We start from the raw sequence: 22,733 nt of genomic DNA on the forward strand, positions 1-22,733 counted from the left end.
CAGCAGAGACGTGATGGGGGGTGCAGGGGGGCAGGCAGAAGGGGGAAGAGAGCCAGCCCATCAGGCACTGCCGCGGGCAGCTATGGGAGGGGTAGGAGGGGTCTTTCCTGAGGCGGGGCGCGGCAGGGGGGCGGGGGCAGGCTCCTCGGCGTCGTTAGGGAGAAGGGACCTGCCAGCGCGGAGCGGCGGGAGCTGCGGGCGGGCGAGCCCGGAGGTAGAACCCGGCGCGAGGCCTAGTGCCGGCCTCGCTCGGACGCGGCGCCCGGGGACCGGCGGGGGCGGGAGTGAATGGGGGGCAGTGAGGGGGGTGGGAGTGAATGGGGGGGCGGTGGCAGTGAGGGGGGCGGGGTGAATGGGGGGGCGGTGGGAGCGGCGGGGGCGGGAGTGAATGGGGGGGCGGTGAGGGGGCTGGGAGTGAATGGGGGGCGGTGAGGGGGGCGGGAGTGAATGGGGGGGCGGTGGCGGTGAGGGGGGCGGGAGTGAATGGGGTGGCGGTGAGGGGGGCGGGGTGAATGGGGGGCAGTGAGGGGGGCGGGGTGAATGGGGGGCGGTGGGGGCAGTGAGGGGGGCGGGAGTGAATGGGGGGGCGGTGGGAGCGGCGGGGGCGGGAGTGAATGGGGGGGCGGTGAGGGGGTGGGAGTGAATGGGGGGCGGTGAGGGGGCTGGGAGTGAATGGGGGCAGTGAGGGGGGGCGGGGTGAATGGGGGGCAGTGAGGGGGGCGGGAGTGAATGGGGGGGCGGTGGGAGCGGCGGGGGCGGGAGTGAATGGGGGGGCGGTGGGAGCGGCGGGGGCTGGGAGTGAATGGGGGGGCAGTGAGGGGGCTGGGAGTGAATGGGGGGGCGGTGAGGGGGGCGGGAGTGAATGGGGGGGCGGGAGTGAATGGGGGGACAGTGAGGGGGCGGGGAGTGAATGGGATCGGTGGGAGCGGCGGGGGCGGGAGTGAATGGGGGCAGTGAGGGGGCGGGAGTGAATGGGATCGGTGGGAGCGGCGGGGGCGGGAGTGAATGGGGGCAGTGAGGGGGCGGGAGTGAATGGGGGGGCAGTGGGAGCGGCGGGGGCGGGGGGCTGTGCTGGGCTCGCTGACGGAGGCGGCGGGCCTGGCTGAAGAGACTGGAAGAGGGGGGCTGCAGAGCTGGGTTCCCTCGCTGCGGGCAGAGGCTGGGCAGCGCAGAGGGCCTGTGCTCCTGCCCTGGAGCGGATCCCCAGGGCGGTTGCAGGGAGCTGAGCTCAGGGGGCAGTGGTCCCAGCTCGTCCTGCCTGGCCGGGACATCTGCACCTATTGGATTCCCTGGAGGAGGCAGCACGAGGGGTTGTTTGTGAGTGATCAGGGACGGGCTGAACGGTAGGATCGGGGGGCATTTTAAAATGGGTCTGCCCAGAACACCTTGCAACACACTGTACTGCCCTGATCCTACAAGAGGCAAGATGATTATTTACTTGTGTTGCAATCGCTCCTAAGGCTCCAGTATTAGACACAGTACAAACCTGCCACAGAAAGACAGTCCCTCCCCCACTAGGGATCTTCTGTAGCTCCATTTCCTTTGGCTGTGTGTGAATTAGGTAGCTTGCCCATCCTGAAACCTCTGAACAAACTAATTGTTGTTTTTCAACTTCTCCGTTGCTTTAGATTTCAAAATGACTTCCATGTTGAGCTGCGCTATCAGAAGCCTCCCTGCTACTTCCACATGGGCTGTCAGATTCTGTACGTGTTCTTCCCATTGTTAAATTAAGTTGATGCTATGCAAAAGGACACTCATTTAGCTGTTTTTTAAAAATGGATTAAAAGTAGATTCAGATGTGCCAACTGCACCCACGTCTCCTTACCACTGTGTGATTTAAAAAAAAAAAAGTTCGCTATTTTTCAAGTGTTTTTTCTCCCCTGTTGCTGTGAAAAACCCACAAACTGGCTATACACAACGTACATGACATTTTTCTCTAAATGTGCAGTTACCACAGATTACTTGTCTAAATTTTTTCTACAATTGTAGCACATTTTAAAGTATTATAGGTAATCTTTTTGTCAGTAATTGTTCTGCCTGCCTCTTTCTTTTGTGTTTCAGCTGTAAGATCCTTCAGCTGCTCCCCTCTGTCACATGCCACAGGTAAAGTGAATACACTAAAAACCTCACTGCTGAAAGACTAAATTGGCAAGGTGCCTCCCCATCCCTGCACCTGTCCTAGACAGATACAGAAACATAGTGTAATGTTCCTTTTTGGGGGGGTACATTTCTAAAAGTATGAACATAGAAATATGTTGCCAAAATATTTTTCAGATATATCAAAGCTGGTCTGTGAAAAGAACAAGTCTGCTAAATATCTGATTTTACTTTTCTACTTAAGCATATTTCGTAAAGCAAGTGTGATCATCTTACGCTGCCTTATTAAAGAGAGTCCAGTCTTTGTGCAATGAGGTTGCTTTGTAAAGAATTGTTCTCTAGCTTTCCTTTTTTTAATAACAAAACTCCGACCCTTCAGATTGTAGGACTTTCTTATTTTCAGGCCGGATATAAATTCCTTTTCTGTCAGTCCCTTTCTTATTAGGACAAACAAAACAAATGTCTCTGATTTGTGTACTTATTCCTTTCATTCTATGGCTATAAGATATGGCTCCTGATTCCTAACATATAGCAAATGTCAAAGTTTAACATAGTCTTAAACCTAGCACCTTGCATCTCACACGTTTCTAATGTGTCAGAGATGAGCCCCAATTTTCGTTGAGAATATATGGAGTGCAAATCCTACCATTAGCTGAAGACTATCAGAGCTAGTAGCAGGCAGCTATAAAATGTCATGACACACTTTGATATCTGATACATCCTAATGTTCAATAGAGTTTATATATCCTGCTATGTAAAGACAGTCCATTGCCTTTTGATATGGAATGTGGAAAATGTGAAAAAAGGTGAAGTGGGGAGAACTCAATGTGCACAATTCAAGGGAGGCCGTCAGTTAATATTTGGCTCATTTTATAAAACCTGAGACTAATGGAAATATATTGAGATTTTAAAACAAAGCTTTCTCTGGAGTTTTTGCACCTCAGACGTTGCAGCATTGGGAGCCTGACAGTGAAACTGACCTTTTAATTCAGGAAATGAGAGACAAATCCTCCCTTAGGGTTGGGAACAGACCGAGCTTGTCTGGTTCTGGTACTGGGAGGTCGGATGGTCTTTGTGTAGGCAGCCCTACAGACCCTAAGGATCTCACTAGGTTGTTAGTAACAGCGGCAGAAAAGCAATAGGAGAGACTCACCACAGCCCAGAAGAAGGACCTGAACCAGAGCTCAAATCATAACAGATGAGGTAGGGTACGAACTTGGAGGATCCATACAAAACGGGGATAAACTGAAATGGTCTAGGCTCAATAATTGTCCCTAGGCCCTCCCGCCTACCAAGAGATGGTCCCTGGCCAGAAAAGGCTTGTGGTATTGGGTATAAGGTCCAGTTGGTGGCGCAGAGTAAGGGGCTTCGGCTTTAATGTGGGTATATGCAGTTAGATACTAAAAATGACAGCTGGAGTTCTTAAGTGCTGCTTCATTTAGCTGTTGATTGTTCTAATTCTCAGTGTCTGCGGTTCCCTGAATCATTTTGGGCCTAGTGACTCTGATTTGGGAAATAGCTCATGTTTACCCTTAGCTTTACTCGAACAACCCACTTATAATAACACAAGTACTAGGCTGAATCTTCATACTCACACTTTCACTTGCTTAAGATCTCGTATTTATTTGGATTTAAGCAGCTTTTACATCCCATGACCCTTCCCAGTCTTCTAAATGCAGCCGCTTCATATTGTTGTCTTAACAAATCAGGAGACTCTTAATCCTTGATTACACTAGACATTTGATCCACTGAGTCTTTTTATCAATTGTATTTTTCTAGGACCACAGGCAGGAGGCATTCTGGACTTGATCAGTCAGATGTTACTGTGGTGCAATATATTACTTTACCGTACTCTCAAGATGGGAGGTACAGGGTAAATTTGATGTTCAAGTCGGGTCTCTTTCATTTCTAATGACTGTGATCCAGCATTACAAAGACATCTGTTGCCACAGTATCCTAGCGCTAACTGGGAATGGGAGTCAGGAATTGGATGTCTTGTTCCCAGCTCTGCTGTTGGCTCACTGCAAGGTCTTAGCTGAATCACTGTACAGATGAGGAAACTGGGATTCAGAAAGTAAAATGACTTGCCCAAGATCAGGCTGCGTGCCATGGAGGAGACAAGAATTCAATCCAGGCTTCCTAGTTACTTGATGTGGGACTTCACCACCAAAGAATGTTTATCCAAACTTTCTACTTTTATTTATTTTTTAAATAAAATCTTGCTGCAGACTTGCTCAGATTCTAGCCAATAGCTGTTTAAATATTTTCTTCAAACAGTCCAGCCCAAGAGTAAGAAAACCTTAGCCAAAAATGGTGTGAAGAATATTGTTGTGGTCGATGGGGTCCGCATTCCATTTTTACAGTCTGGCACCTCGTAAGTATGAAAAGAAAATACACCTCTTTGCTTTGGTTAATCATGTAGACAGATTCAGGTAGAATCAGAATGGAAAACATTGGGTTTGCTATAGTTGTATTTCTCTAACTGCTTTCACTTCATTCAGTGCCTGATGTTTGGGGGGAGGGATAACTCAGTGGTTTGAGCATTGGCCTGCTAAACCCAGGGTTGTGAGTTCAATCCTTGAAGAGGCCACTTAGGGATCTGGGCAAAATCAGTACTTGGTCCTGCTAGTGAAGGCAGGGGGCAGGACTCAATGACCTTTCAAGGTTTCTTCCAGTTCTAGGAGATAGGAATATCTCCATTAATTTAAAATTTAATGTATTTATTTATTTGCTTGCTTAGTGTTCTGACATTTGTAGCTACTCTTACTCATAACAGGAAAGAGTAATGAATGTAATACCTGCAAGGTGTTTAACAACTTGTTTTTCTGATCTTTACCAGATTGATAATCTTGGTGGTTTGTTTTGGTCCCTTCCTTCTTGTATTGTGTTTTTAATCTTGTCAACATCACTGGTTGCTGTTATACAGGTGAAACTCTGTGAGCCCTGCTACATATTACAAGCTTGAAGGGATTGGGCATTCCAAAGTTATTTGATTTTCCCCAAGAGTTAGAATACATATCTTGCAACTCCAGTGTTCCTTGACAGGGATTCGCACCACCTAAAAGATTGCAATCACTTAAAGCTGTAGCTGCAGCCGTGTGGTACCTTATGCTCAGCAGAGGTGAGCTAGTGGTTCCTCTCTCCTTTGTTATAACTATAAGGAAACTGGCATAGTCAGTGTGGCAGTCTGGCTTGGGAAAGGAGAGAATACATTCTGATGAGAACTGAGGATGAATTACTAAATAATACAAAGAAAATCCTGTGTATATTGGGATGTGTAAGGGCTAGGTTGGGCTGTTTGGTTCTCTAGGCTTGACATATGTCCACTGTTCACAGTAAGTAACGTGCAGCCCAGCGGATCTGTCTTCATATGCCATTCGTGTGACTGCACCTATGATTGAAAAGTGCTTCCAAGACCCAGGCATAGTCCAGTAGCAGCAGCAGACATGAAAAACCTTTAAACTACATCAGATGATTTTGTTAGAAAGCCGTTACTTAATGCCATTAACTTCATAGCTGAAACACTTCCCTATGGTAAACAGGGGATAGAGTTTTGACTTTTGCTGTCGCTATATCTTGTTTCAGGATTTTCCTTAATACAGCAGTTGGCATTGATTTTTTCACATATAGGCACATTTGTCTCCACAAAACAAGGCTGTGAAATGGCCATTTTTAAGTGAAGAGACTCCGTGAGTGCTCATCTGATGCCATACTATGTCTGTTCTATTAATCTGTGCTCTGAATGGTATGTTAAAATAACTTCAGGGTTAATTTTGTAAATCTGTCTGTCTTAACTTCCAGATATGCAGATCTGATGCCGCACGACTTGGCCAGAGCCTCACTGCAGTGAGTAAACAAGAATTGAGTGGAAGAGGAGCTCAGACAACTAGCTGACACTGGGGTTTTGTGCTGGGAGGTTGATCTAGTGCTGATGGTAATGCTGGGAGCCAGGGTTCATAGGCTGTATTCCCCGCTTTGTCACTCAGCTGTGTGACCAAGGACAAGTCATTGCACCTCTCTACCTCAGGTTACCTACCTGCAAAATGGTGATACTACTGAATGCTTGTAAAGCACTTTGAGAGCCTCAGAAGGAAGGCACTGTCTAAGTGCATGCTAGGGGGATACTGTGTCATCCTCCTGGCCAGCTCTGCTTCAAATGATCTACTACTGAATGTGCTTGGCGCTGTATAATATGAAAAATAAATGATGAGCAAATTGGGGCAGTGACTGATACCCAGGGAAAGCCACCTTAGTACTGTGTGTGTCTTTCCTCTCTCACTTCATGTGTATTCTCTCCAATGCCTTCTCCAGCCTGCAGCTTGACAGTGTTTGTGGGTCCTGTGGGAAAGGAGGGTCACTAGGAGGGCTTTCAGTGAGGGAAGATGGGGTCCTGGCACCTTGGGAGGTCATTCCATACTTACCCCTAGGGGCAGTGTGGAAGAAGGTTTGAAGGCAGGGGTTTGGGGCATGTGGGGAGGAGTTTGTCAAGGCTGGCATTGTTGATGGGCAGTGGGGCATGACTCTGAAAGAGTTGCGGTCTGAGATGAAGGCTGGGTTGGAGTCATGCCAAGCCTTGGCTGTGAGGTTGATGCAGTAGCCAAGGGGGAGCCAGAGGAGGGATTCAAAGGGGAGTCAATCTGATAGACTGATGGCATGCAAACAGTGCACTTTATAGTCCCGGACTGCATGTTGGTGTTAAGTAGTGTGCACTGGCTGCTTGGATCTGGGGGCCCCTACCTGCATCATGTTTACTCTTACCTTTTACTTGATGTTTTGAGGAAGTCAGAATTCAAATTTGTGTTTATTTTAGTTTTATATCTATCCCTGCAATGGGGCACAGAGGTGTATGGGCTTGTTTGTACGGACATCCCGGAGCATTTGTATATGGTATTTTCTATGAAAATATGAAAAAATTGCTGCTTGTCTTTGGTGTATCCCTGTAGAAGCAGTAGGTTTTCAAACACTGAGGGGTAGGCTGGCATGACATCTCTGACTCCCTCTTCTCTCTCCTAGTTTTGACTTGAGGCTCCCCCAAACTGAGGAAGAGAGGTAGTAACCACTTGTGTATTGAGAGGGAAGGGGGGTTATTGAAGAAGAGGTGGAGTTTCTCTTTTTTACTGTAAGAGTCCATTTCCACTGGATGATCACAGCTCCTTCTGGGGGCAGCTATATATGCAACCTCCTCTCTGAATTAGGGAAGCACGCTCGCTGGTGTCCCTGGTTTGAAATTGGCTGCCTGGTGACCTTGGCAAAGTTACTGCTTTTTATTTGCTGGTGCAGATTTTCTTGTCTTTCTTTTCTCAGAGGGTTGCTGAACCGGACCAGCGTCCCGAAGGAGGTTGTCGATTACATTGTTTATGGCACAGTTATCCAGGAGGTGAAAACGAGCAATATTGCTAGAGAGGTGGGTTAAATGAAGCAGGTATTCTATAAAGCTGGTTTAAACAGCTAACCTGAGGGAACTAAACCCTATGAAAGAATCAGTTCATCACTGCTCCTTGTGGGTTGGGAAAATAAGCCATTCACCTTGTGTTGTGCACCAAGTAATTAAATGGCACTCCCATCCTGTTAAAATCATAAATCTACCCTGTCAGTTCTAATACTGTGCACTGTGAAATCCCTACTGGAGGATGACCAGAAAAGCAGGACCCTGGTGAGGAACGATTAATCATTCTGCGCGAACTGCCCTCTTGGGATCAAGCTCTGGTTTACCAGAAATATTTGATAACACGACAGTATTTTTTTGAAAAATAAAGCTGGGGGATCCCAGATGTAGCATTTGAGTGCTCTGGAGAGTGCCAGCTTAGCTGCCTTTCCTGGTGGCAGATGTAAAGAGAGAAGTGACTATACATAATGCGGGGGGAAAGAGTGTAGAAATCTGTTGCAGTAACTCCTCACTTAATGCTGTATTTCTGTTCCTGAAAAATGCGACTTTAAGTGAAACGATGTTAAGCAAATCCAATTTCTCCATAAGAATGAATGTAAATGGGGCGGGGAGGGGGGTGTTGGTTCCAGGGAATTTTTAATTTTTTTTACCATACAACACAGTACTATAGTTGGGAGGTGCCCCCGCCTTACTCCACCCAGGAACAGCCCACTGACACTGGAGACAACAAGGCAGGCAAGGAGGCTAAAGGTGCTGTAGGCTAGGAGATGCACATTGCACAGCAGCAGCTTCCCCTACTCTGCAAGCACCGGAGGCAGGGGGCTCAATCCTTGGCCCACCCACTCCACCTCTTTCCCCCCCGCCCCCCCAACCTGCCTCTTCTTCCCCCCTCCTCCCCCTTTACTCCGCATGCTGAGTCCTCCCTCCCCTGCCTCCTGCCCACCCACTGGTTTGTGGTGTTCTGGAGGGAGGGGCAGCCTGCAAGCCAAGTCCTTGCTCCTCTCCCCTCCCTCATGAAAACCGCAAACCAGCTGATTGCTGTGGGCAGGAGGCAGGGGGAGGAGGGGGAAGGCGCTGATCTGCGGGGTCTGCTGGCGGGCGGGAGATTCAGGGAGGGGAGGTAGGTGAGCTGATAGGGGGGCTGCTAGCTGTGGACAAAGCAGGCAGCCAAACAACGTTATAGCGAAGCATTGCACAACTTTAAATGGAGCATGTTCTGTAATTGAGCGAAGACATAAGATTGAAACAACGTTAAGCGAGAGGACATTTGGGGTGGGCAGGGATAGCTCAGTGGTTTGAGCACTGTCCTGCTAAACCCAGGGTTGTGAGTTCAATCCCTGAGGGGGCCATTTGAGGATTTAGTTGGACATTCGTCCTGCTTTGAGCAGGGGATTGGACTAGATGACCTCCTGAGGTCCCTTCCAACCCTAGTATTCTATGATGCTAAGTGGGGAGTTACTGTACTGTAAAGCCATCTCCATAACATTAGACATGATTCTGCACTAATCTAGTTTCTGAAACCCCAGCAGGTGTTCTATGCAGCAGCCAGCGCCATTCCACCAAAAAGAATCCCACCTAAAACTTGTTACATAATTTCTCCTAACTGCACTTGTTGTTACCAGTACTTCTCAGATTCAATCAGCAGTTTATTTTTGTATGTGCAAGTGTTTTCTTTGACCTCCTGTCAGTCAACTGAGCCTGTGGTTTAATTTTAACTTCCAGAGAAGGTTTGAACTTTACACTAGTTGGCCACATGTCAGTTAAGATGTGTCGTCTTATGGCAACATATATTCCAGAACAGTTATTCTCTTGTGACAGAGGCCTCCACTCTCTGCTCTGGTAGAGCTTGTTGTCATTCCCTGCCTTCAGGAAAGCTTGGTCTGCTACAAACGTTTAATGTTCAGTTATATGCAAATTGCAGCTTGCATTCTACTGCAGTGTTTTCAAGTTCTCAAACAATTACTTTCATTCTCTTGCATCTATAAATAATAGATGGCAGGATGAAGCAAAAGTATAGAAAGTTTTCAGAAATAACGGTGCTGTGTTGCAGAAGAGGAATTTGTCTGTTCATTTAGGGTCTGCCCATGGTTGCCCGTGTAGTTTGATAAAGAGGCTTTGAGAGGTAGGCACGAGACAGTCTCTCTGCTTACAATAGAAGGAAGAGTCCTCGTGGTGACTTCGTGCAGAATGCCTTACCTCAGCTGTGTAAGTGGGAACTTGACACGTTTGTAGCTTAAATTCTGCAAAGATGTCTGGCATTTAATGTTTCAAGAAGCAGGTACTGCAAGGTAGAACTGGTGAGGGGTTTTAATCATTATCTTGTGTTGCCCATAGGCTGCCTTGGGAGCTGGCTTCTCTGACAAAACTCCAGCCCACACGGTCACTATGGCTTGCATCTCTTCAAACCAAGCTATGACCACAGGTATGTTGGCTGAAAGAACAGGTAGTAGATTAGAAGATGGCATTAGCGGCCTCTCTTCTCTTCCCCTGTCCTACCTGCACATCTTAAGGAATGTGGTTAAGTGTCTGGAGGAGGATTAAGCCTTATGCTTACGTCAACTTCAGCTATGCTATTCTCGTATCTTAGATTGACTTAGAATCACTTACTTTGTGTCCTTGTGGCGCGGGATCGATGGCCGCCGCTTCCCCGTTGACTTTGCTTCCGCCTCTCCCAAGCTGGAGTTCAGCAGTCGATGGGAGAGCGATTGCTATCCCCAATATGATGAGTAGTGTAGACGTACACTTAGATTGGGGAGTGGTGCTATTGAACCACTAGTTCAGTAACATTTCGCAGAGATTTTTGAAGTATACGTTCCAGGCCTTCAGGAGCTCTTGATTATCAGCTTAATTCAGGAGCGGTCTCCACTCGTATTCAAAATTGTCCAGAAAAACTGAAGGGTACAGACTTGAACTTGACAAAGTTGTAGCCTTTTATGCTAATACCGCCTTCAGTATAGCCCAAACTGAGCAAAAATTGAAGATCCAGGTTTCTACCCCAAATTGTTTGAGGGATATTGCTGCCTCAATTCCTTGCATGAAAATAGTGGGAAGTAGAAGCAAAATTGCAGAAATCAGGAGAGTTCCATTTAGAATATTGTTTATTTTGTCAAAATCTGAAAAAAAAAGTTTTTAATTTATTGAAATGAAATATTTCAATAGACCCTAAACAAAGGTTTCTGGAGTTTCATTTTCTGAAAAATTTTGAACTTTTGGTACTTTGTCCCATATCAGGACAATTTTTTTTTTTAAATCTCAATTTTTCACCTGATCAGAAATCTGTTTGCTGACCAACTGTGCAGAAAAGCAAAATGTTCTCCTTGATTAGAGATGTTTCTGTTTTGATTGCATCTGCTCCTGAGAAATCCTTGATTAGTTGTTGCTTCTCATCAGTAAGTGAAAGTATTTCAGCTTCTTTTAAAGATGTCCGCCCACACTTCTGATGATCTTCTCCATCGCTTCCTGTAGGTGTTGGTCTGATTGCATCTGGCCAGTGTGATGTGGTGGTAGCTGGTGGTGTGGAGTTAATGTCGGATGTTCCCATTCGTCACAGCAGGAAGATGAGGAAGACTCTGCTGTCCTTTAACAGGGCCAAGAGCCTGGGCCAGAGGCTGGCTCTGGTTGCTAAAATCCGTCCTGATTACTTTGCCCCAGAGGTAAATCTCCCTCTTTCCACCTCTCAGCAGGCGTCTAGTGTTCTCAAGTCTGTCCTCCTTCGTAGTTTGCCATTTAGTAGCCGCTTGTAAAATAACACACACTTTAGGGGAAAGGAATGTAATTATTTCCCTGTGGAGAAGTCAGCATGGTAACGGTTAGCTGGGGGTCCAGACTGTGGTGGTTCTGCATCATTCCATCCACCTAGGATTAGGCTGAGATTTCAGTGAATTAGCAGAGCTCCTAAAACTCTTTGAGGGACTACGTATGGCTTTTGCCTACATGGTTCCCTGACAGTCAGGCATGCACTTAGTGAGCTTTGCATATTGAAACGTCAAAATACCTCTTTTCCCAGCTCATTGAACTCCTAGCATAGAGGTTTACTGAAGACATTAAAATGTTTAAAGAGGAAACTTGCCCTGCCAGCCTAAATACCGTGCAATTCGTCTTGACCTTCTGAAACTCAATGAATCGCTCTTCAAGCTAGTAGTGACGCATCGGGTGCATTTTCAACACAGCAAATACAGAAGAAAGCATTCCCCTCCCACTGTTAACGGGATTGTGCATCTGATTGACACCTTAAATACACAATCCATTTATTCTCCAGGGGCCCGAGCCTGCAGGAGACTGCTTTCATAATAAGAGGTGAAAATGGGCAGCCTGCCCATGTAGATAGGGGGCTCGCCACCTGCTCTCAAGGCCGGAGGAAAGGGGACTTGTAAAGTGGTGGAAATGGGTAGGAAAGGGGTTTTATTCACAGTGAATGATTTGAGGGCTCCTGGAGTTCTGTCCTCGCCAGAGAGGCTGTTTTTGCCCACGTACTGTTAATAGAGAATCCATTATTGTCAGCTAATGGTACAAGTGCAGAGATACTCAAAGTGCAGCTGAGAGATAAGAGACCCAGATTTGAATGCTGCAGACTCCCAGAACTGGAAAATAGCTAAGCCCTTCTGTTTTCAATTTAAACCAGTTTTTACTGAAAAATTCTTGGGTTTTACAAAAAGTATTATTCAGTTTTTTCACCCTACTTTTGTATAATTCAAATATATAAAAAGTAACTTGTTTTATTAGGAAAATACAATATGTTGCATGAGACGTATGTATTACTACACACTGGCTAATGTATTGTATATGCAAAGCTGCCTGTTGAAGTAAGGCATTAGTCTAGAAGATACACAGACAGGCATGCACACCAGCTCTGAAGTGCATGTGCATCTGAATGTACTGATGAATCTCACACCCACCACAAATGCATTTCAAGCTGTTAGCAGATAACAGTTTAAAGATTTGACACACTAAAATGGGAAGACGACAAAAATTGGTATCAGAATACATTTCTGAACACAAGGAAGTATTCGAAAGTTTTAAAAAAACCAAAAACAGGAGAAAAGGATGAAGTTGAGTAAATGTGCTGCGAATGGTGTGACTCAATTATTAAATGTAAATATTTACAGGCTAATAGCTCTAAGTCTACAACAATAAACTGTTTATTCAAATGAAAAATGTTATTTGGGGATTAGAGGTGTATTGTTTTCTTCAACTCCGAGGTGGGGTGTTTTGAGTTCTGTTTTAGTTCTGCAGCAAACCACATTGAACAGAATTCAAAGCATCAATCCACTGAATACTTTCCTCCCCTGTCTTTCTGTCCACCAAAACAAGCCCTGATATTTACCCAGAAAAATTATAAATTGTTTTTTGCACTGATTTTTCCCATTTGTGGTATTGTGGTAATAAACTCTAATAAATTCCTGGGAAAAATTAAAATAAACTGCAAATGAAGGGCCCAAAAAAGAGCACATTCAGCAGCGTGGGAGTCTTGGCTCACGTGTGTGGATAAAGTTGTCATCTGTTCTCTCAGGATGACTAAATAAATAGAGTGACTTGAATTTGGCCCACTTGTGTAGCATGCTACTTCCTATGGAGGTGTGGGCCACTGATGCTGCAGGCCCCAGCATACATTGCTCCAAGCAGCCTGGCCTCACTTCATTTCGGGGCCTGTTGTTTCTCTGGTCTGCAGCTCCATATTAAATTCAAGGGCAGCTGCTACCTGCCTCATTGTATGCAACCCGGGAGCAGTCCTCAAGCACCTGGCAAGTGGCCAGCGTGGCCCTTACTTGTCAAAGTTTGGGCGTTCCTGTGTTATCTGTGGTCAGCAGTGGGGATTCCTTTAGTTTATTTGATCTCGGTGTATCTTAGTAAGATAATGTGCATTATTTGTATAAAGCTAATTGCTCTTTTTATAAACGGAGGACTTCAAGGATTTACACATATGAAAAGTAACCAAACATTAAGTTACAATGGTGTAGTATAGTTTGCTGCTCATAACCACCATTGGAACAGATGGCATTTACATCTGCTTACCTTATGCTTCCTTTTCCTCTAGCTCCCAGCAGTAGCAGAGTTTTCCACCAGTGAGACCATGGGACACTCAGCAGACCGGTTGGCTGCTGCCTTTGCTATCTCCCGTGTGGAACAAGACGAGTATGCCCTGCGTTCCCACACTTTGGCCAGGAAAGCCCAGGATGAGGGGCTGCTCAGTGACGTGATACCCTTCAAAGTGCCAGGTAAAAGCCATGTGTTCTAATGCCAACCCAAAATAGCACCGCTCCCTTTAGAAGGGAAAGTGGCCAGTGCGCAGGTCATGGAGTTTTGTATCTGTCAACACGCTTTTTCACTCCTCAGCAGTGTCAAATCTATTTAAAACCTTTCATTTACAACCTGTCCCTGCACAAGAAAGTAGTGATCTAGGAGCACGGGTCCCTGCTGAGTCTGTGATCTAAATCTTGAAGCACCCTGCTCCATATCCCTGCTTATTTGGTGATTATTGCCTTCGTACAGGGCAGATCAGGAGCTCACAGGTGAGGAATCCTCCTGCTCTTTGTATCAAAGAGTTAACAAGCAACAACTTACACCACAGGGAAATGTGTGTTTGCAAGGAATAACAAGTCCAGTTTCAAAACCAGCCTAGAAAAAGTGCCAGTGTGATGAAGCATATGCCAGTTGTGCTCCTTAGAATGCTTATTTCAGAAATCATCAATTTGAAAGAAGCAGAATTTTTTCAATACTCGAGACCGTTCCCTTAACGCTAAATTATTTTGTCAAAAAATCAAATAAAATGAATGACGCCTCCATTCTTTCCTTACACTCCTTTTCCCATGGAAAATAGTGCTCTCTCTCCTCTCTCTCTTGTTCTTTTCTGTAAAGTGGGGTCTGATGCCCACTTCCTTTTAAGGTTAATGCTCTGTTTTAACAGGCAAAGATACTGTTATCAAAGATAATGGAGTCCGTCCATCCTCCATGGAGCAGATGGGTAAACTGAAAGCTGCTTTTGTCAAACCTTATGGGACTGTCACAGCTGCCAACTCCTCCTTCCTGGTAACGTACTCCGCCATCCATTTGTGCAGCAATATGTGAGACTGAGCTATTCTTCTACCCATTGCAGCTACCTGGACTGTATTTCTGTGACGTTAACACTACTCCGACTTCGTTGGCTTTTCCATAATGTCATCCACTTTAAGTTCCAAAATGACACTTGCATTTTCTCTTAAACACATTTAAATTTAGCAACGCCCTCAAAATAAAAGCAGAAGGTTCATTATAAACACTTGAGGCTGCTTTACCTGTTGGCGTCGTCATAATTGCCCTCAGAAGAGGACCAGGGAAGGTTTCCCAAGGCACAAATGGGAGTTACACACCCAATTCCCTGGGACTTTGAATGAAGTTGAGTGCCTAACTCTCTTTTTTGCCTTTTAAAGTCTCCCCTGGAATGCACAAGGAATGTGTCTTGTCCCTATGTGCAGCAGAAAGGAGATGCGATAGTGTTTAGCTCCTGTTCACGTTTTGCAATAACTGCTCCTTTCTTTGTGCTATAAAGTAACGCTGGTTTCACAAGGAGCAACAGTGTTTTCTGCCTGGAGTTCCTGGGAACTTGCTGAGGTGTAATAGTACTTTAGAATTGACTCCACTGCAAAATATTGGCATATAACGGACATTGCATACAGCCGAGCTGTAGGTTAACTTGGAAATACATTCTCCTTTTGAGACAGCATAAAATCAGTGCATCAAGGACACTGTGCTTTAAAATATTAGGATTTAGTTTTGCATACATGAACCAATTACAGTGCTCTGAAACTCAGACTATGCAAGCACTGTAGCTGCCAACATGAAGAGAAGGGAGTTACCTTACAAGTGGAGAACCAGTGTTGACAAGGCCAATTCAATCAGCGTGAATGTGGTCCACTCCCAACAATTGATGAGAAGGTGTCAATACCAGGAGGAGGGAAAATTGCAGCCACTCCTAGAGTGAGACGGGTACCCAGAAGTCACCTACTACAGGACAGGCCCAACAAGGAAAATAACTGAACACCACTGGCCATCACCCATAGCCCCCAGCTAAAACCCCTCCAGCGCATCATCAACGATCTACAACCTAGCCTGGAAAACGATCTCTCACAGGCCTTGGGAGACAGCCCCCCCAACCTGAAGCAAATACCAGCAACTACGCACCACACCACAAAAACACTAACCCAGGAACCAGTCCCTGTAACAAACACTGTTGCCTACTCTGTCCCCATATCTACTCTGGCGACACCATCAGAGGACCCAGCCACATGAGCCAGACCATCAGGGGCTCATTCACCTGCACGTCTACCAACGTGATCTATGTCATCATGTGCCAGCAGTGCCCCTCTGCCATGTATATTGGCAAAAAATGGTCAGTCTCTATGTAAAAGAATATATGGACACAAATCCAACATCAGATATGGTAAGATACAAAAGCCAAGAGGAGAACACTTCAGTTCCCTTGGACATTCAATAACAGATTTAAAAGTGGCCACCCTTCAACAACAACAACTTCAAAAACAGACTGCAAAGAGAAACTGCAGAGCTGCAATTCATTTGCTGACTTAACACCATTAATCTGGGCTTGAATAGGGACTGGGAGTGGCTGGCTCACTACAAAAGCAATTTCCCCTCTCTTGGTATTGACACCTCATCAGTTATTGGTAGTGGACCACATCCACCCTGACTGGATTGGCCTTGTTAACGCTGGTTCTCCACTTGTAAAGTAACTCTCTTGTCTTCATGTGCCAGTATATTTACGCCTGTATCTGTAATTTTCACTCCATGCATCTGAAGAAGTGGGTTTTTTACTCACAAAAGCTTATGCCCAAATAAATCTGTTAGTCTTTAAGGTGTCACCGGACTCCTTGTTGTTTTTATGGATACAGACTAACACGGCTACCCCCTGATACATTGCTATCACAGCAGTCCTACTGATTTGGCCAGCCCACTCATACATTATCTTACCATCTGCTCCAGTCAGTGCTGCATTGCTCCCTACGGTGTGTTTTACCTAGTTCTTTATCCCAAGTGATGAGGCTTCTGCCAGTTTTCTTGGGCGCTTGTCCATTCCACAGCCTAATGGATTACAAGCAGATAAGTGTGACTTGTAATGTAACTTTCTGGTGGATGGTTACAGATAAGTTTATAGAGCAGCATTTGTGTTTGCGTTCTTGTGTATTTTGTTTCTTTGTACTATGATTGTGTGCTGCAGTGATGTGGGCCCTGTACAAACACGTAGAGACTTGTCACCTTTGCATGGTGTGAGCGCTCTGTGAGTAGTTGCCTGACTGAGTTTGTCTGGTTGTTTCAGACGGATGGTGCTTCGGCAGTTCTGATTATGTCTGAGGAGAAGGCTCTGGCGATGGGCTACAAACCAAAGGCCTACCTAAGGTAGAAGGAACCATTCCACCTGGCTTCGGAAAGCTGGTCTTGCTTTTGTCTTCTGTTCTGGTACTGATGGTGCTTCTCTTGTGCAGGGATTTTGTGTACGTGTCCCAGGATCCAAAGGACCAGCTCCTGCTGGGGTAAGGAATGGCTTCTGGCCAGCATAGTCACACACTTAGCATTGCTGGACATGATCAGTTACCAGCACTAAATGCTTCCATTGCTGTAGAATGGCTGAGTGTTTAGTTAGGCACATCACAGCCAGACAGACAACTGGACTCTGCCTCAAAGGGCTGAGAAAATCTGGGTACAGGACATGATGCACCAAATGGAGGTGACTAAGACTAGGAAAGAGCTGAGGCAGGGGTTGCAGCAACACAGTGTGATGGAGTAGGGACTGTCTGTGTGGGGGATGGGAGAGCCGGGGATGTCTTTAGGTGAGGGACAGGAGCTGAGCCTGTAACCTGAGCTAGGCAGGGGGGAGGGGTGTCAGCACCTTTTGCCCGGGAAGCTGGACAAAGGAAGGGGCCGGCTGTAGGGAAGTTAGTTCAGTTTCGTTTTTGGGCTGGGTGGTGGGAATTCAGGGTATCCTAAGCTGGGATCCAAGCACCCTGAACCCCCAGAAGGACTCGATTGAGGGGTCCTGACTGTGCCTACAAGCTCTGCTGTAACCTGCATTCCTGTTGTCCAATAAACCTTCTGTTTTACTGGCTGGCTGAGAGTCACTGTGAGTCCCAGGAAGAGGGGTGCAGGGCCGAACTTCCCCACACTCCGTGACACACAGTTACATGGGTACTCAGGCACGTGCATGGCACGGTGTTGCCGCAGGTTATTGGTACATGTGATAGTATTAAACCTTAGCCATCCAAGTAACGAGTTGCAAGACTTTGCACTGGAATGAATTGCCCAGGGAGATTGTGGAATCTCAATCACAGGAGATTAAGAGCAGGTTGGACAAACACCTGTCAGGGATGGTCTAGATAATACTTAGTCCTGCCATGAGTGCAGGGGGCTGGACAAGACGACCTCTCAAGGTCCTTTCCAGTCCTACAACTCTAGGATTCATTAGTGTTAATGTTGGCATACATCTCAAGGAAGGAGAATTTGAATGTGATTAAAATCCAGCTAATCGGGTTTGATGTCTGGGCTGCCCAGACTTGCACACGACGAGGTCAATTAACTTTAGAAATGGGGTGAAATGCTTGTCTTCATCTGCCTAAAGCATCTTCCTATGGGCCGGTGGTGACTTTTGGGTTGTACATCAGTTTGGGAGAGGCTGAAAGTTTCGTGAACACTTACCTGTTTGGCATCTTAAATGCTGCAGCTCCATTTTGCGAGAGAGGAGGCTTAATAGGGATCGTAGTGAAGGAAGGGGGAAGGAGTCCATGGAACACATGCATTAATGTCACGTTTGCTTTTCTGACCCTTTAGGCCAACGTATGGGACTCCCAAAGTGTTGGAGAAGGCTGGTCTAACACTGGCTGATATTGATGTGTTTGAATTTCATGAAGCTTTCGCTGTAAGTATCTGCATGGGAACATGCATGGAGGGGGTGATGCACCAGTGTCTCTTGGGTTGCAGATCTGCTTAAGATCTATAGCAAGGCTATTTCGTTCGGTTTTATATCAGGAGTGGAAAGAGCTATGTTCTTACTCAGTTTCCTTCATTGGATGTAGGGTTTTGTATATGCACATTATGATTTTGTACATTAACTGAATAAACTGTCTGCGCAGAGCACCTCGGCACAGACTAACTGTTAATCAGAGGCAACGTTTTTCTCTAAGGTGTCATCTAACTGGGACAAGGCTCATGCAAATAATGTTCCTTTGAGCCCTTTGTGTACAACCAGCTGTGTCCATCCTTCTTGATCACTGACTAGTTTGAGGAAACTAAGATACCCCTAACTTGTTAGTACTCTGCCATATACAGTAAAAGCTTTTCTATCCGGCATGTTGGGATACTGGGGGGTGCTGGTAAGTGAATAAGGCTACTTAACTGAGAGGGAGGGAGTTTGAGTGCAGGAGGGGGCTCGGGGCATTCAGGGTGCTGGATCCAGGGGCAGGGAGGGCGCTCACCTTGGGCAGCTTCCCACATGCAGCGGCGCGGCAGGCGGCTCTGCGCGCTGCCCCTGCCCCGAATGCTGGCTCCGCAGTTCCCTTTGGCCGAGAACCACGTGGCCAATAGGAGCTGTGGAGGCGGTGCCTGTGGGTGGAGGCGGTGCGCAGAGCCACCTGCTCTAGGAGCAGGGACATGTTGTCACTTCCGGGGAGCCATGGGGAGCCAGCCAGGCGCCAATCAGCCTATAAACTGGACTTTCTCTGAAGATTAGAAATGCCAGTTTATAGAGCTTTCCAGTTGGTACAAGCCGGATGACACGGCTTTTACAGTTTCTCATTCTGAGTCTGCTGTAGTCCTGGAGTCTTTTCCCCTTCCTTCTAGGGGCAGATTTTGGCTAACCTGAAAGCTATGGATTCGGATTGGTTTGCACAAAACTACATGGGCAGAAAGTCTAAGGTAAGGACATAATAAGGAAGCGGGTTTGAAGATCAGTGTTGCTTTTGTCATTTTAATTCCTGGCTGTAAAAGCCTATCCAAACTGCATAGCAATTCTAAGGCCCGTATTGTGTTTCTACAAGGGAGAAATACCCAGCTTCCTAAAAATCAGTCATTTGGTTCAGTTCTTCCTAGTTTGAGGAGCTGTAGCTACTCTGATGTGACCTCTGGCACTCCAGCCCCAAGAGAAGGCAAAGACCTAGAGCTGTGCGGCTGATGTTTCTCAGTAAAAATGATAGGTGAGATTAAACCACTGGCCTCTAGCAGCTAACTGGCTGTAGCTGGCATACTGTCACTGTAAAGCCTCATACATTGGCCTACACTGCAGTGAAACACAGATGTAAACTCTAGTGAGCACGCCAGCAGCAGAGACTAGCGGGTCTCGTCAGTCCTTGAGCTCCACGTTGGTCAGGTGACCGTCTGCGGCAGGAAGGCCTCAGAGGGGGCGGGACAGGCTCCTTAGAGGCAGAGGTTGGCAAACCTGTTCCTTTGGTTTGTTCTTGCAGGTTGGAGCCCCACCTCTGGAGAAGTTCAACAAGTGGGGGGGCTCCCTGTCTCTGGGGCACCCTTTTGGTGCCACTGGCTGCCGTTTAGTGATGACTGCAGCTCACAGGCTGAAGAAGGAAGGAGGGCAGTACGGTGTGGTTGCTGCCTGTGCTGCGGGAGGCCAGGTAATGCTGCATGGGCATGCTAGCGTTGTCCCTCTGCTGAGAATGGCAGGAATTCCTCTCTTCCTCGTGGTACCAAGAAGTCACGTCCTGTGTATGTCGCACATGGTGCAGCTTTGAAGTTTGTTACCATCAGGTGGCCTTAATACTATCCAGGCAGCTGGTCTAAGGAGCCAGCCAGTCTTGCTTTTGCAGCATTGCAGTGCTGTCCGAGAGTGACTCTTATTTGGTGGCCAGTGCTGCATATCACCGTTGATATAGTTCAAAAGGGAGGAACGATTCTGTACTCCGCTGTGGTTTTGGCAGGGGTGGTTTTCACTGTCTCATGAACCCTGAGGATCCTACTGAAGTCTGGCTTGTTAGGTTGCACCTCCCTGTGTAAGGAACAAGAACCTCTGTATGAAAAAGGCAGATAGCACCTGCTCTCCAGTGGCACTTGGAAAGCTCCAGAGAAGTATTACACCTATTGCTGTTAGGCAGTTGTGGTTAGTGGTAGGAGATTGGGTTACGCAGTAACTTGGGAGGTCACATCCAGGCCAGTCCTATCCTCACTAAACCAATCTAGCTGAGACACTCTGTGGGAGCTGCGTAATCATTCTAATCTGGGTGAGAAGAGTACTCCTGAGTAGCCCACAGTATGCTTTCTAATCCCACCCCCTGAAAGGAATGCACTTCCTCCGGTAGTGCTTTGGGAATGGCACCATTTAATCCAACCCATGTCTGTAGCATGCTGCCACTGAGTAAACACCTGCTATTAATCTCTTCTCGTTCCTACAATATGACTAACGTCCTTTGGAAGTGAAGCTCTTCTGCTGACTTGTACATGTATTACAGACAGTACCTTTCAAACTAGAGTAACCATGCTCTGCTTCTCCATTTCAGGGCCATGCAATGATTGTGGAACTTTACCCCCAGTAAGAGGACAAGGAACTGCTGAATGGATCTGGCCGTGTTCTGTGCCAGGCAGTGCCATTTCAATGCACTAATAACATATCTGTGATCCTTCTTGGAAAGGATTCCTGGTGGCCTTTGTAAATATCTTCTCGTTACCCCGTCAGTGATCTGGACCAAATTAACGCTCTGTCGAATACACCACCAAACAGTTAGCGTGGCTCTTAGGCCTGTTGGGGTCCTGCAGTTAACCAAAACTTTATAAACAGGGGCTTTCTTATGGAAGAAATGAGTAATGCAGTCTGGGAATGTGAAGCATTGTTTTCAACAGAGAATTGCCAAGTATTTAGTGTGTCCATCTACAGGCTCCGCCTCTAAAGCTCAGCTGTCCAGTTAGGGATGTGACTTAGCAAAGAGCAGACCGAAACGGAGTTGAATGAGGTAGTGTGTGTAAAGGATGGTGCAGAGTCCAAACAGCACTGGGCAGTAACTGTAACTGCTTTAGATACTTGTCAGCCTTAATAAACCAGAGAAGAATTTGAACACTGGGCAGGTTTTTTTTTCTTTTTTCTTCCCTTGATTATTTACACGTACACTGATGGTTTCAAGCGCTCTGTACTCTGAGGCTTGTCTGCTTGGAGACATCACTAGGCTGTTCTGGACTCTTGAAAATAGGAGTAAGGAGCTCCACAGAATGCACACTGTGCTGCAGAATTGTGCTCCAGAATCTAACTCTAAAAGAAATATTTTTATATGAAACTGTCCCTACCCATCTTCCAAACCCTCCAGCTTCCCCTAGGACAACTTAGTTCCATGATTTAATACAAAAGTCTGCAGTATATTGAACCATGAAGAAAAAAATAGGAGCAGTGTAAGAATTTGAATTCAGTATCAAATTGTTTCTCAGGTACATTGTCTGGTGTCAGCCATGCAGATCAGCTGGGCTCTCTAAGCCAGGATTATGAGAGGATTCATCACAGGTCAGCCTACTTCTCTTGGTAAGAGAGACAGGCTTTCAGCCCCACAGAGCTCTTCTTCTGGCAGCAGTCTGTTCCACTCTGCATTTAGCTGTGACGCTGGGAGTACCTTTCCCACACCTGTGGGGTTCAAAATCTTCTCACTCTCAGCAACGAAAGTCGATCTAATAAAAGATCTTGCCTCCCGCACCTTGTCTCTCTAATATCCTGGGACTGACCGGGCTACAGCTACATGGGATACGTCACATCGGCCTGTAACTTTGGCCTTGTGTTTTTCTGTTTTCTGTTTAAAATTCTCAGGTTATTTAACAGAACAGAGCTTGTGCCATTTGTACCTGTGAGGAAACAGACTTTTCTAAAACAGTTTTGACTAAACAATGACATTTTCCCTAGTTTCTTTGTATAAAAGAAGCGTGTGCTGCAGGTCATCTTTTGAACACATAATGCATGGGATTACCAGAGGCTAAAACTGAGGTTACGGGCAGAGTTCACCAGTGGTTATTAAAATACTAGTCACAAAAGCGCCTTAGTTACTCCCCCTCCCCCCAAGCACTGGGAAGGCTGCATAAGAGGGTGACCAAGATTGGGTATAGAGGAGCAATGTTAATGTGCTGGGGAGCCAAGGCCAGTTCCCTACGACTGCTTGTCCGAAATGTAGCCTGGGTCTCCGTTACATTGTATGATTAAATTTACTTCTAATATGGTCATGTTCTGTCACCCAGGAAATGGAAGGGCTGGGCCGGTAACCTGCTGTGTTATGCTAATTGCTGGTAAGTTATT

General features: G+C 46.4%; 1 protein-coding gene across 2 annotated transcripts; it reads left to right on the forward strand.

The window, feature by feature from the left end:
- The first annotated feature begins 128 nt into the window (after positions 1-128).
- Positions 129-22,142, forward strand: HADHB (hydroxyacyl-CoA dehydrogenase trifunctional multienzyme complex subunit beta). Of its 2 annotated transcripts, none has more exons than XM_030555082.1 (16): positions 129-214; positions 1,629-1,703; positions 2,062-2,103; positions 4,375-4,471; positions 5,899-5,943; positions 7,402-7,501; positions 9,818-9,905; positions 10,949-11,136; positions 13,518-13,698; positions 14,388-14,509; positions 16,791-16,870; positions 16,957-17,004; positions 18,296-18,383; positions 19,304-19,378; positions 19,924-20,088; positions 20,968-22,142. In XM_030555082.1, the coding sequence occupies exons 2-16, from the start codon at positions 1,637-1,639 to the stop codon at positions 21,001-21,003; spliced, it is 1,422 nt and encodes a 473-aa protein (XP_030410942.1). In that variant the 5' UTR covers positions 129-214; positions 1,629-1,636; the 3' UTR covers positions 21,004-22,142. The 2 variants fall into 2 exon arrangements, with proteins under 2 accessions (XP_030410942.1, XP_030410943.1); XM_030555083.1 differs by lacking the exon at positions 129-214 and adding an exon at positions 1,181-1,317.
- Positions 22,143-22,733: the final 591 nt, after the last annotated feature.

This window comes from Gopherus evgoodei, chromosome 3, assembly GCF_007399415.2.
Source record: "Gopherus evgoodei ecotype Sinaloan lineage chromosome 3, rGopEvg1_v1.p, whole genome shotgun sequence".
NCBI lineage: Eukaryota > Metazoa > Chordata > Testudines > Testudinidae > Gopherus > Gopherus evgoodei.

Excerpts from the sequence above, each read along its gene's own strand:
- HADHB (XM_030555082.1), top strand. The coding sequence starts at position 1,637 with ATGACTTCCATGTTGAGCTGCGCTATCAGAAGCCTCCCTGCTACTTCC. Across the intron at positions 11,137-13,517 it reads CTGATTACTTTGCCCCAGAG|CTCCCAGCAGTAGCAGAGTT; the intron begins GTAAATCTCCCT and ends CTTTTCCTCTAG. Across the intron at positions 20,089-20,967 it reads CCTGTGCTGCGGGAGGCCAG|GGCCATGCAATGATTGTGGA; the intron begins GTAATGCTGCAT and ends TCTCCATTTCAG.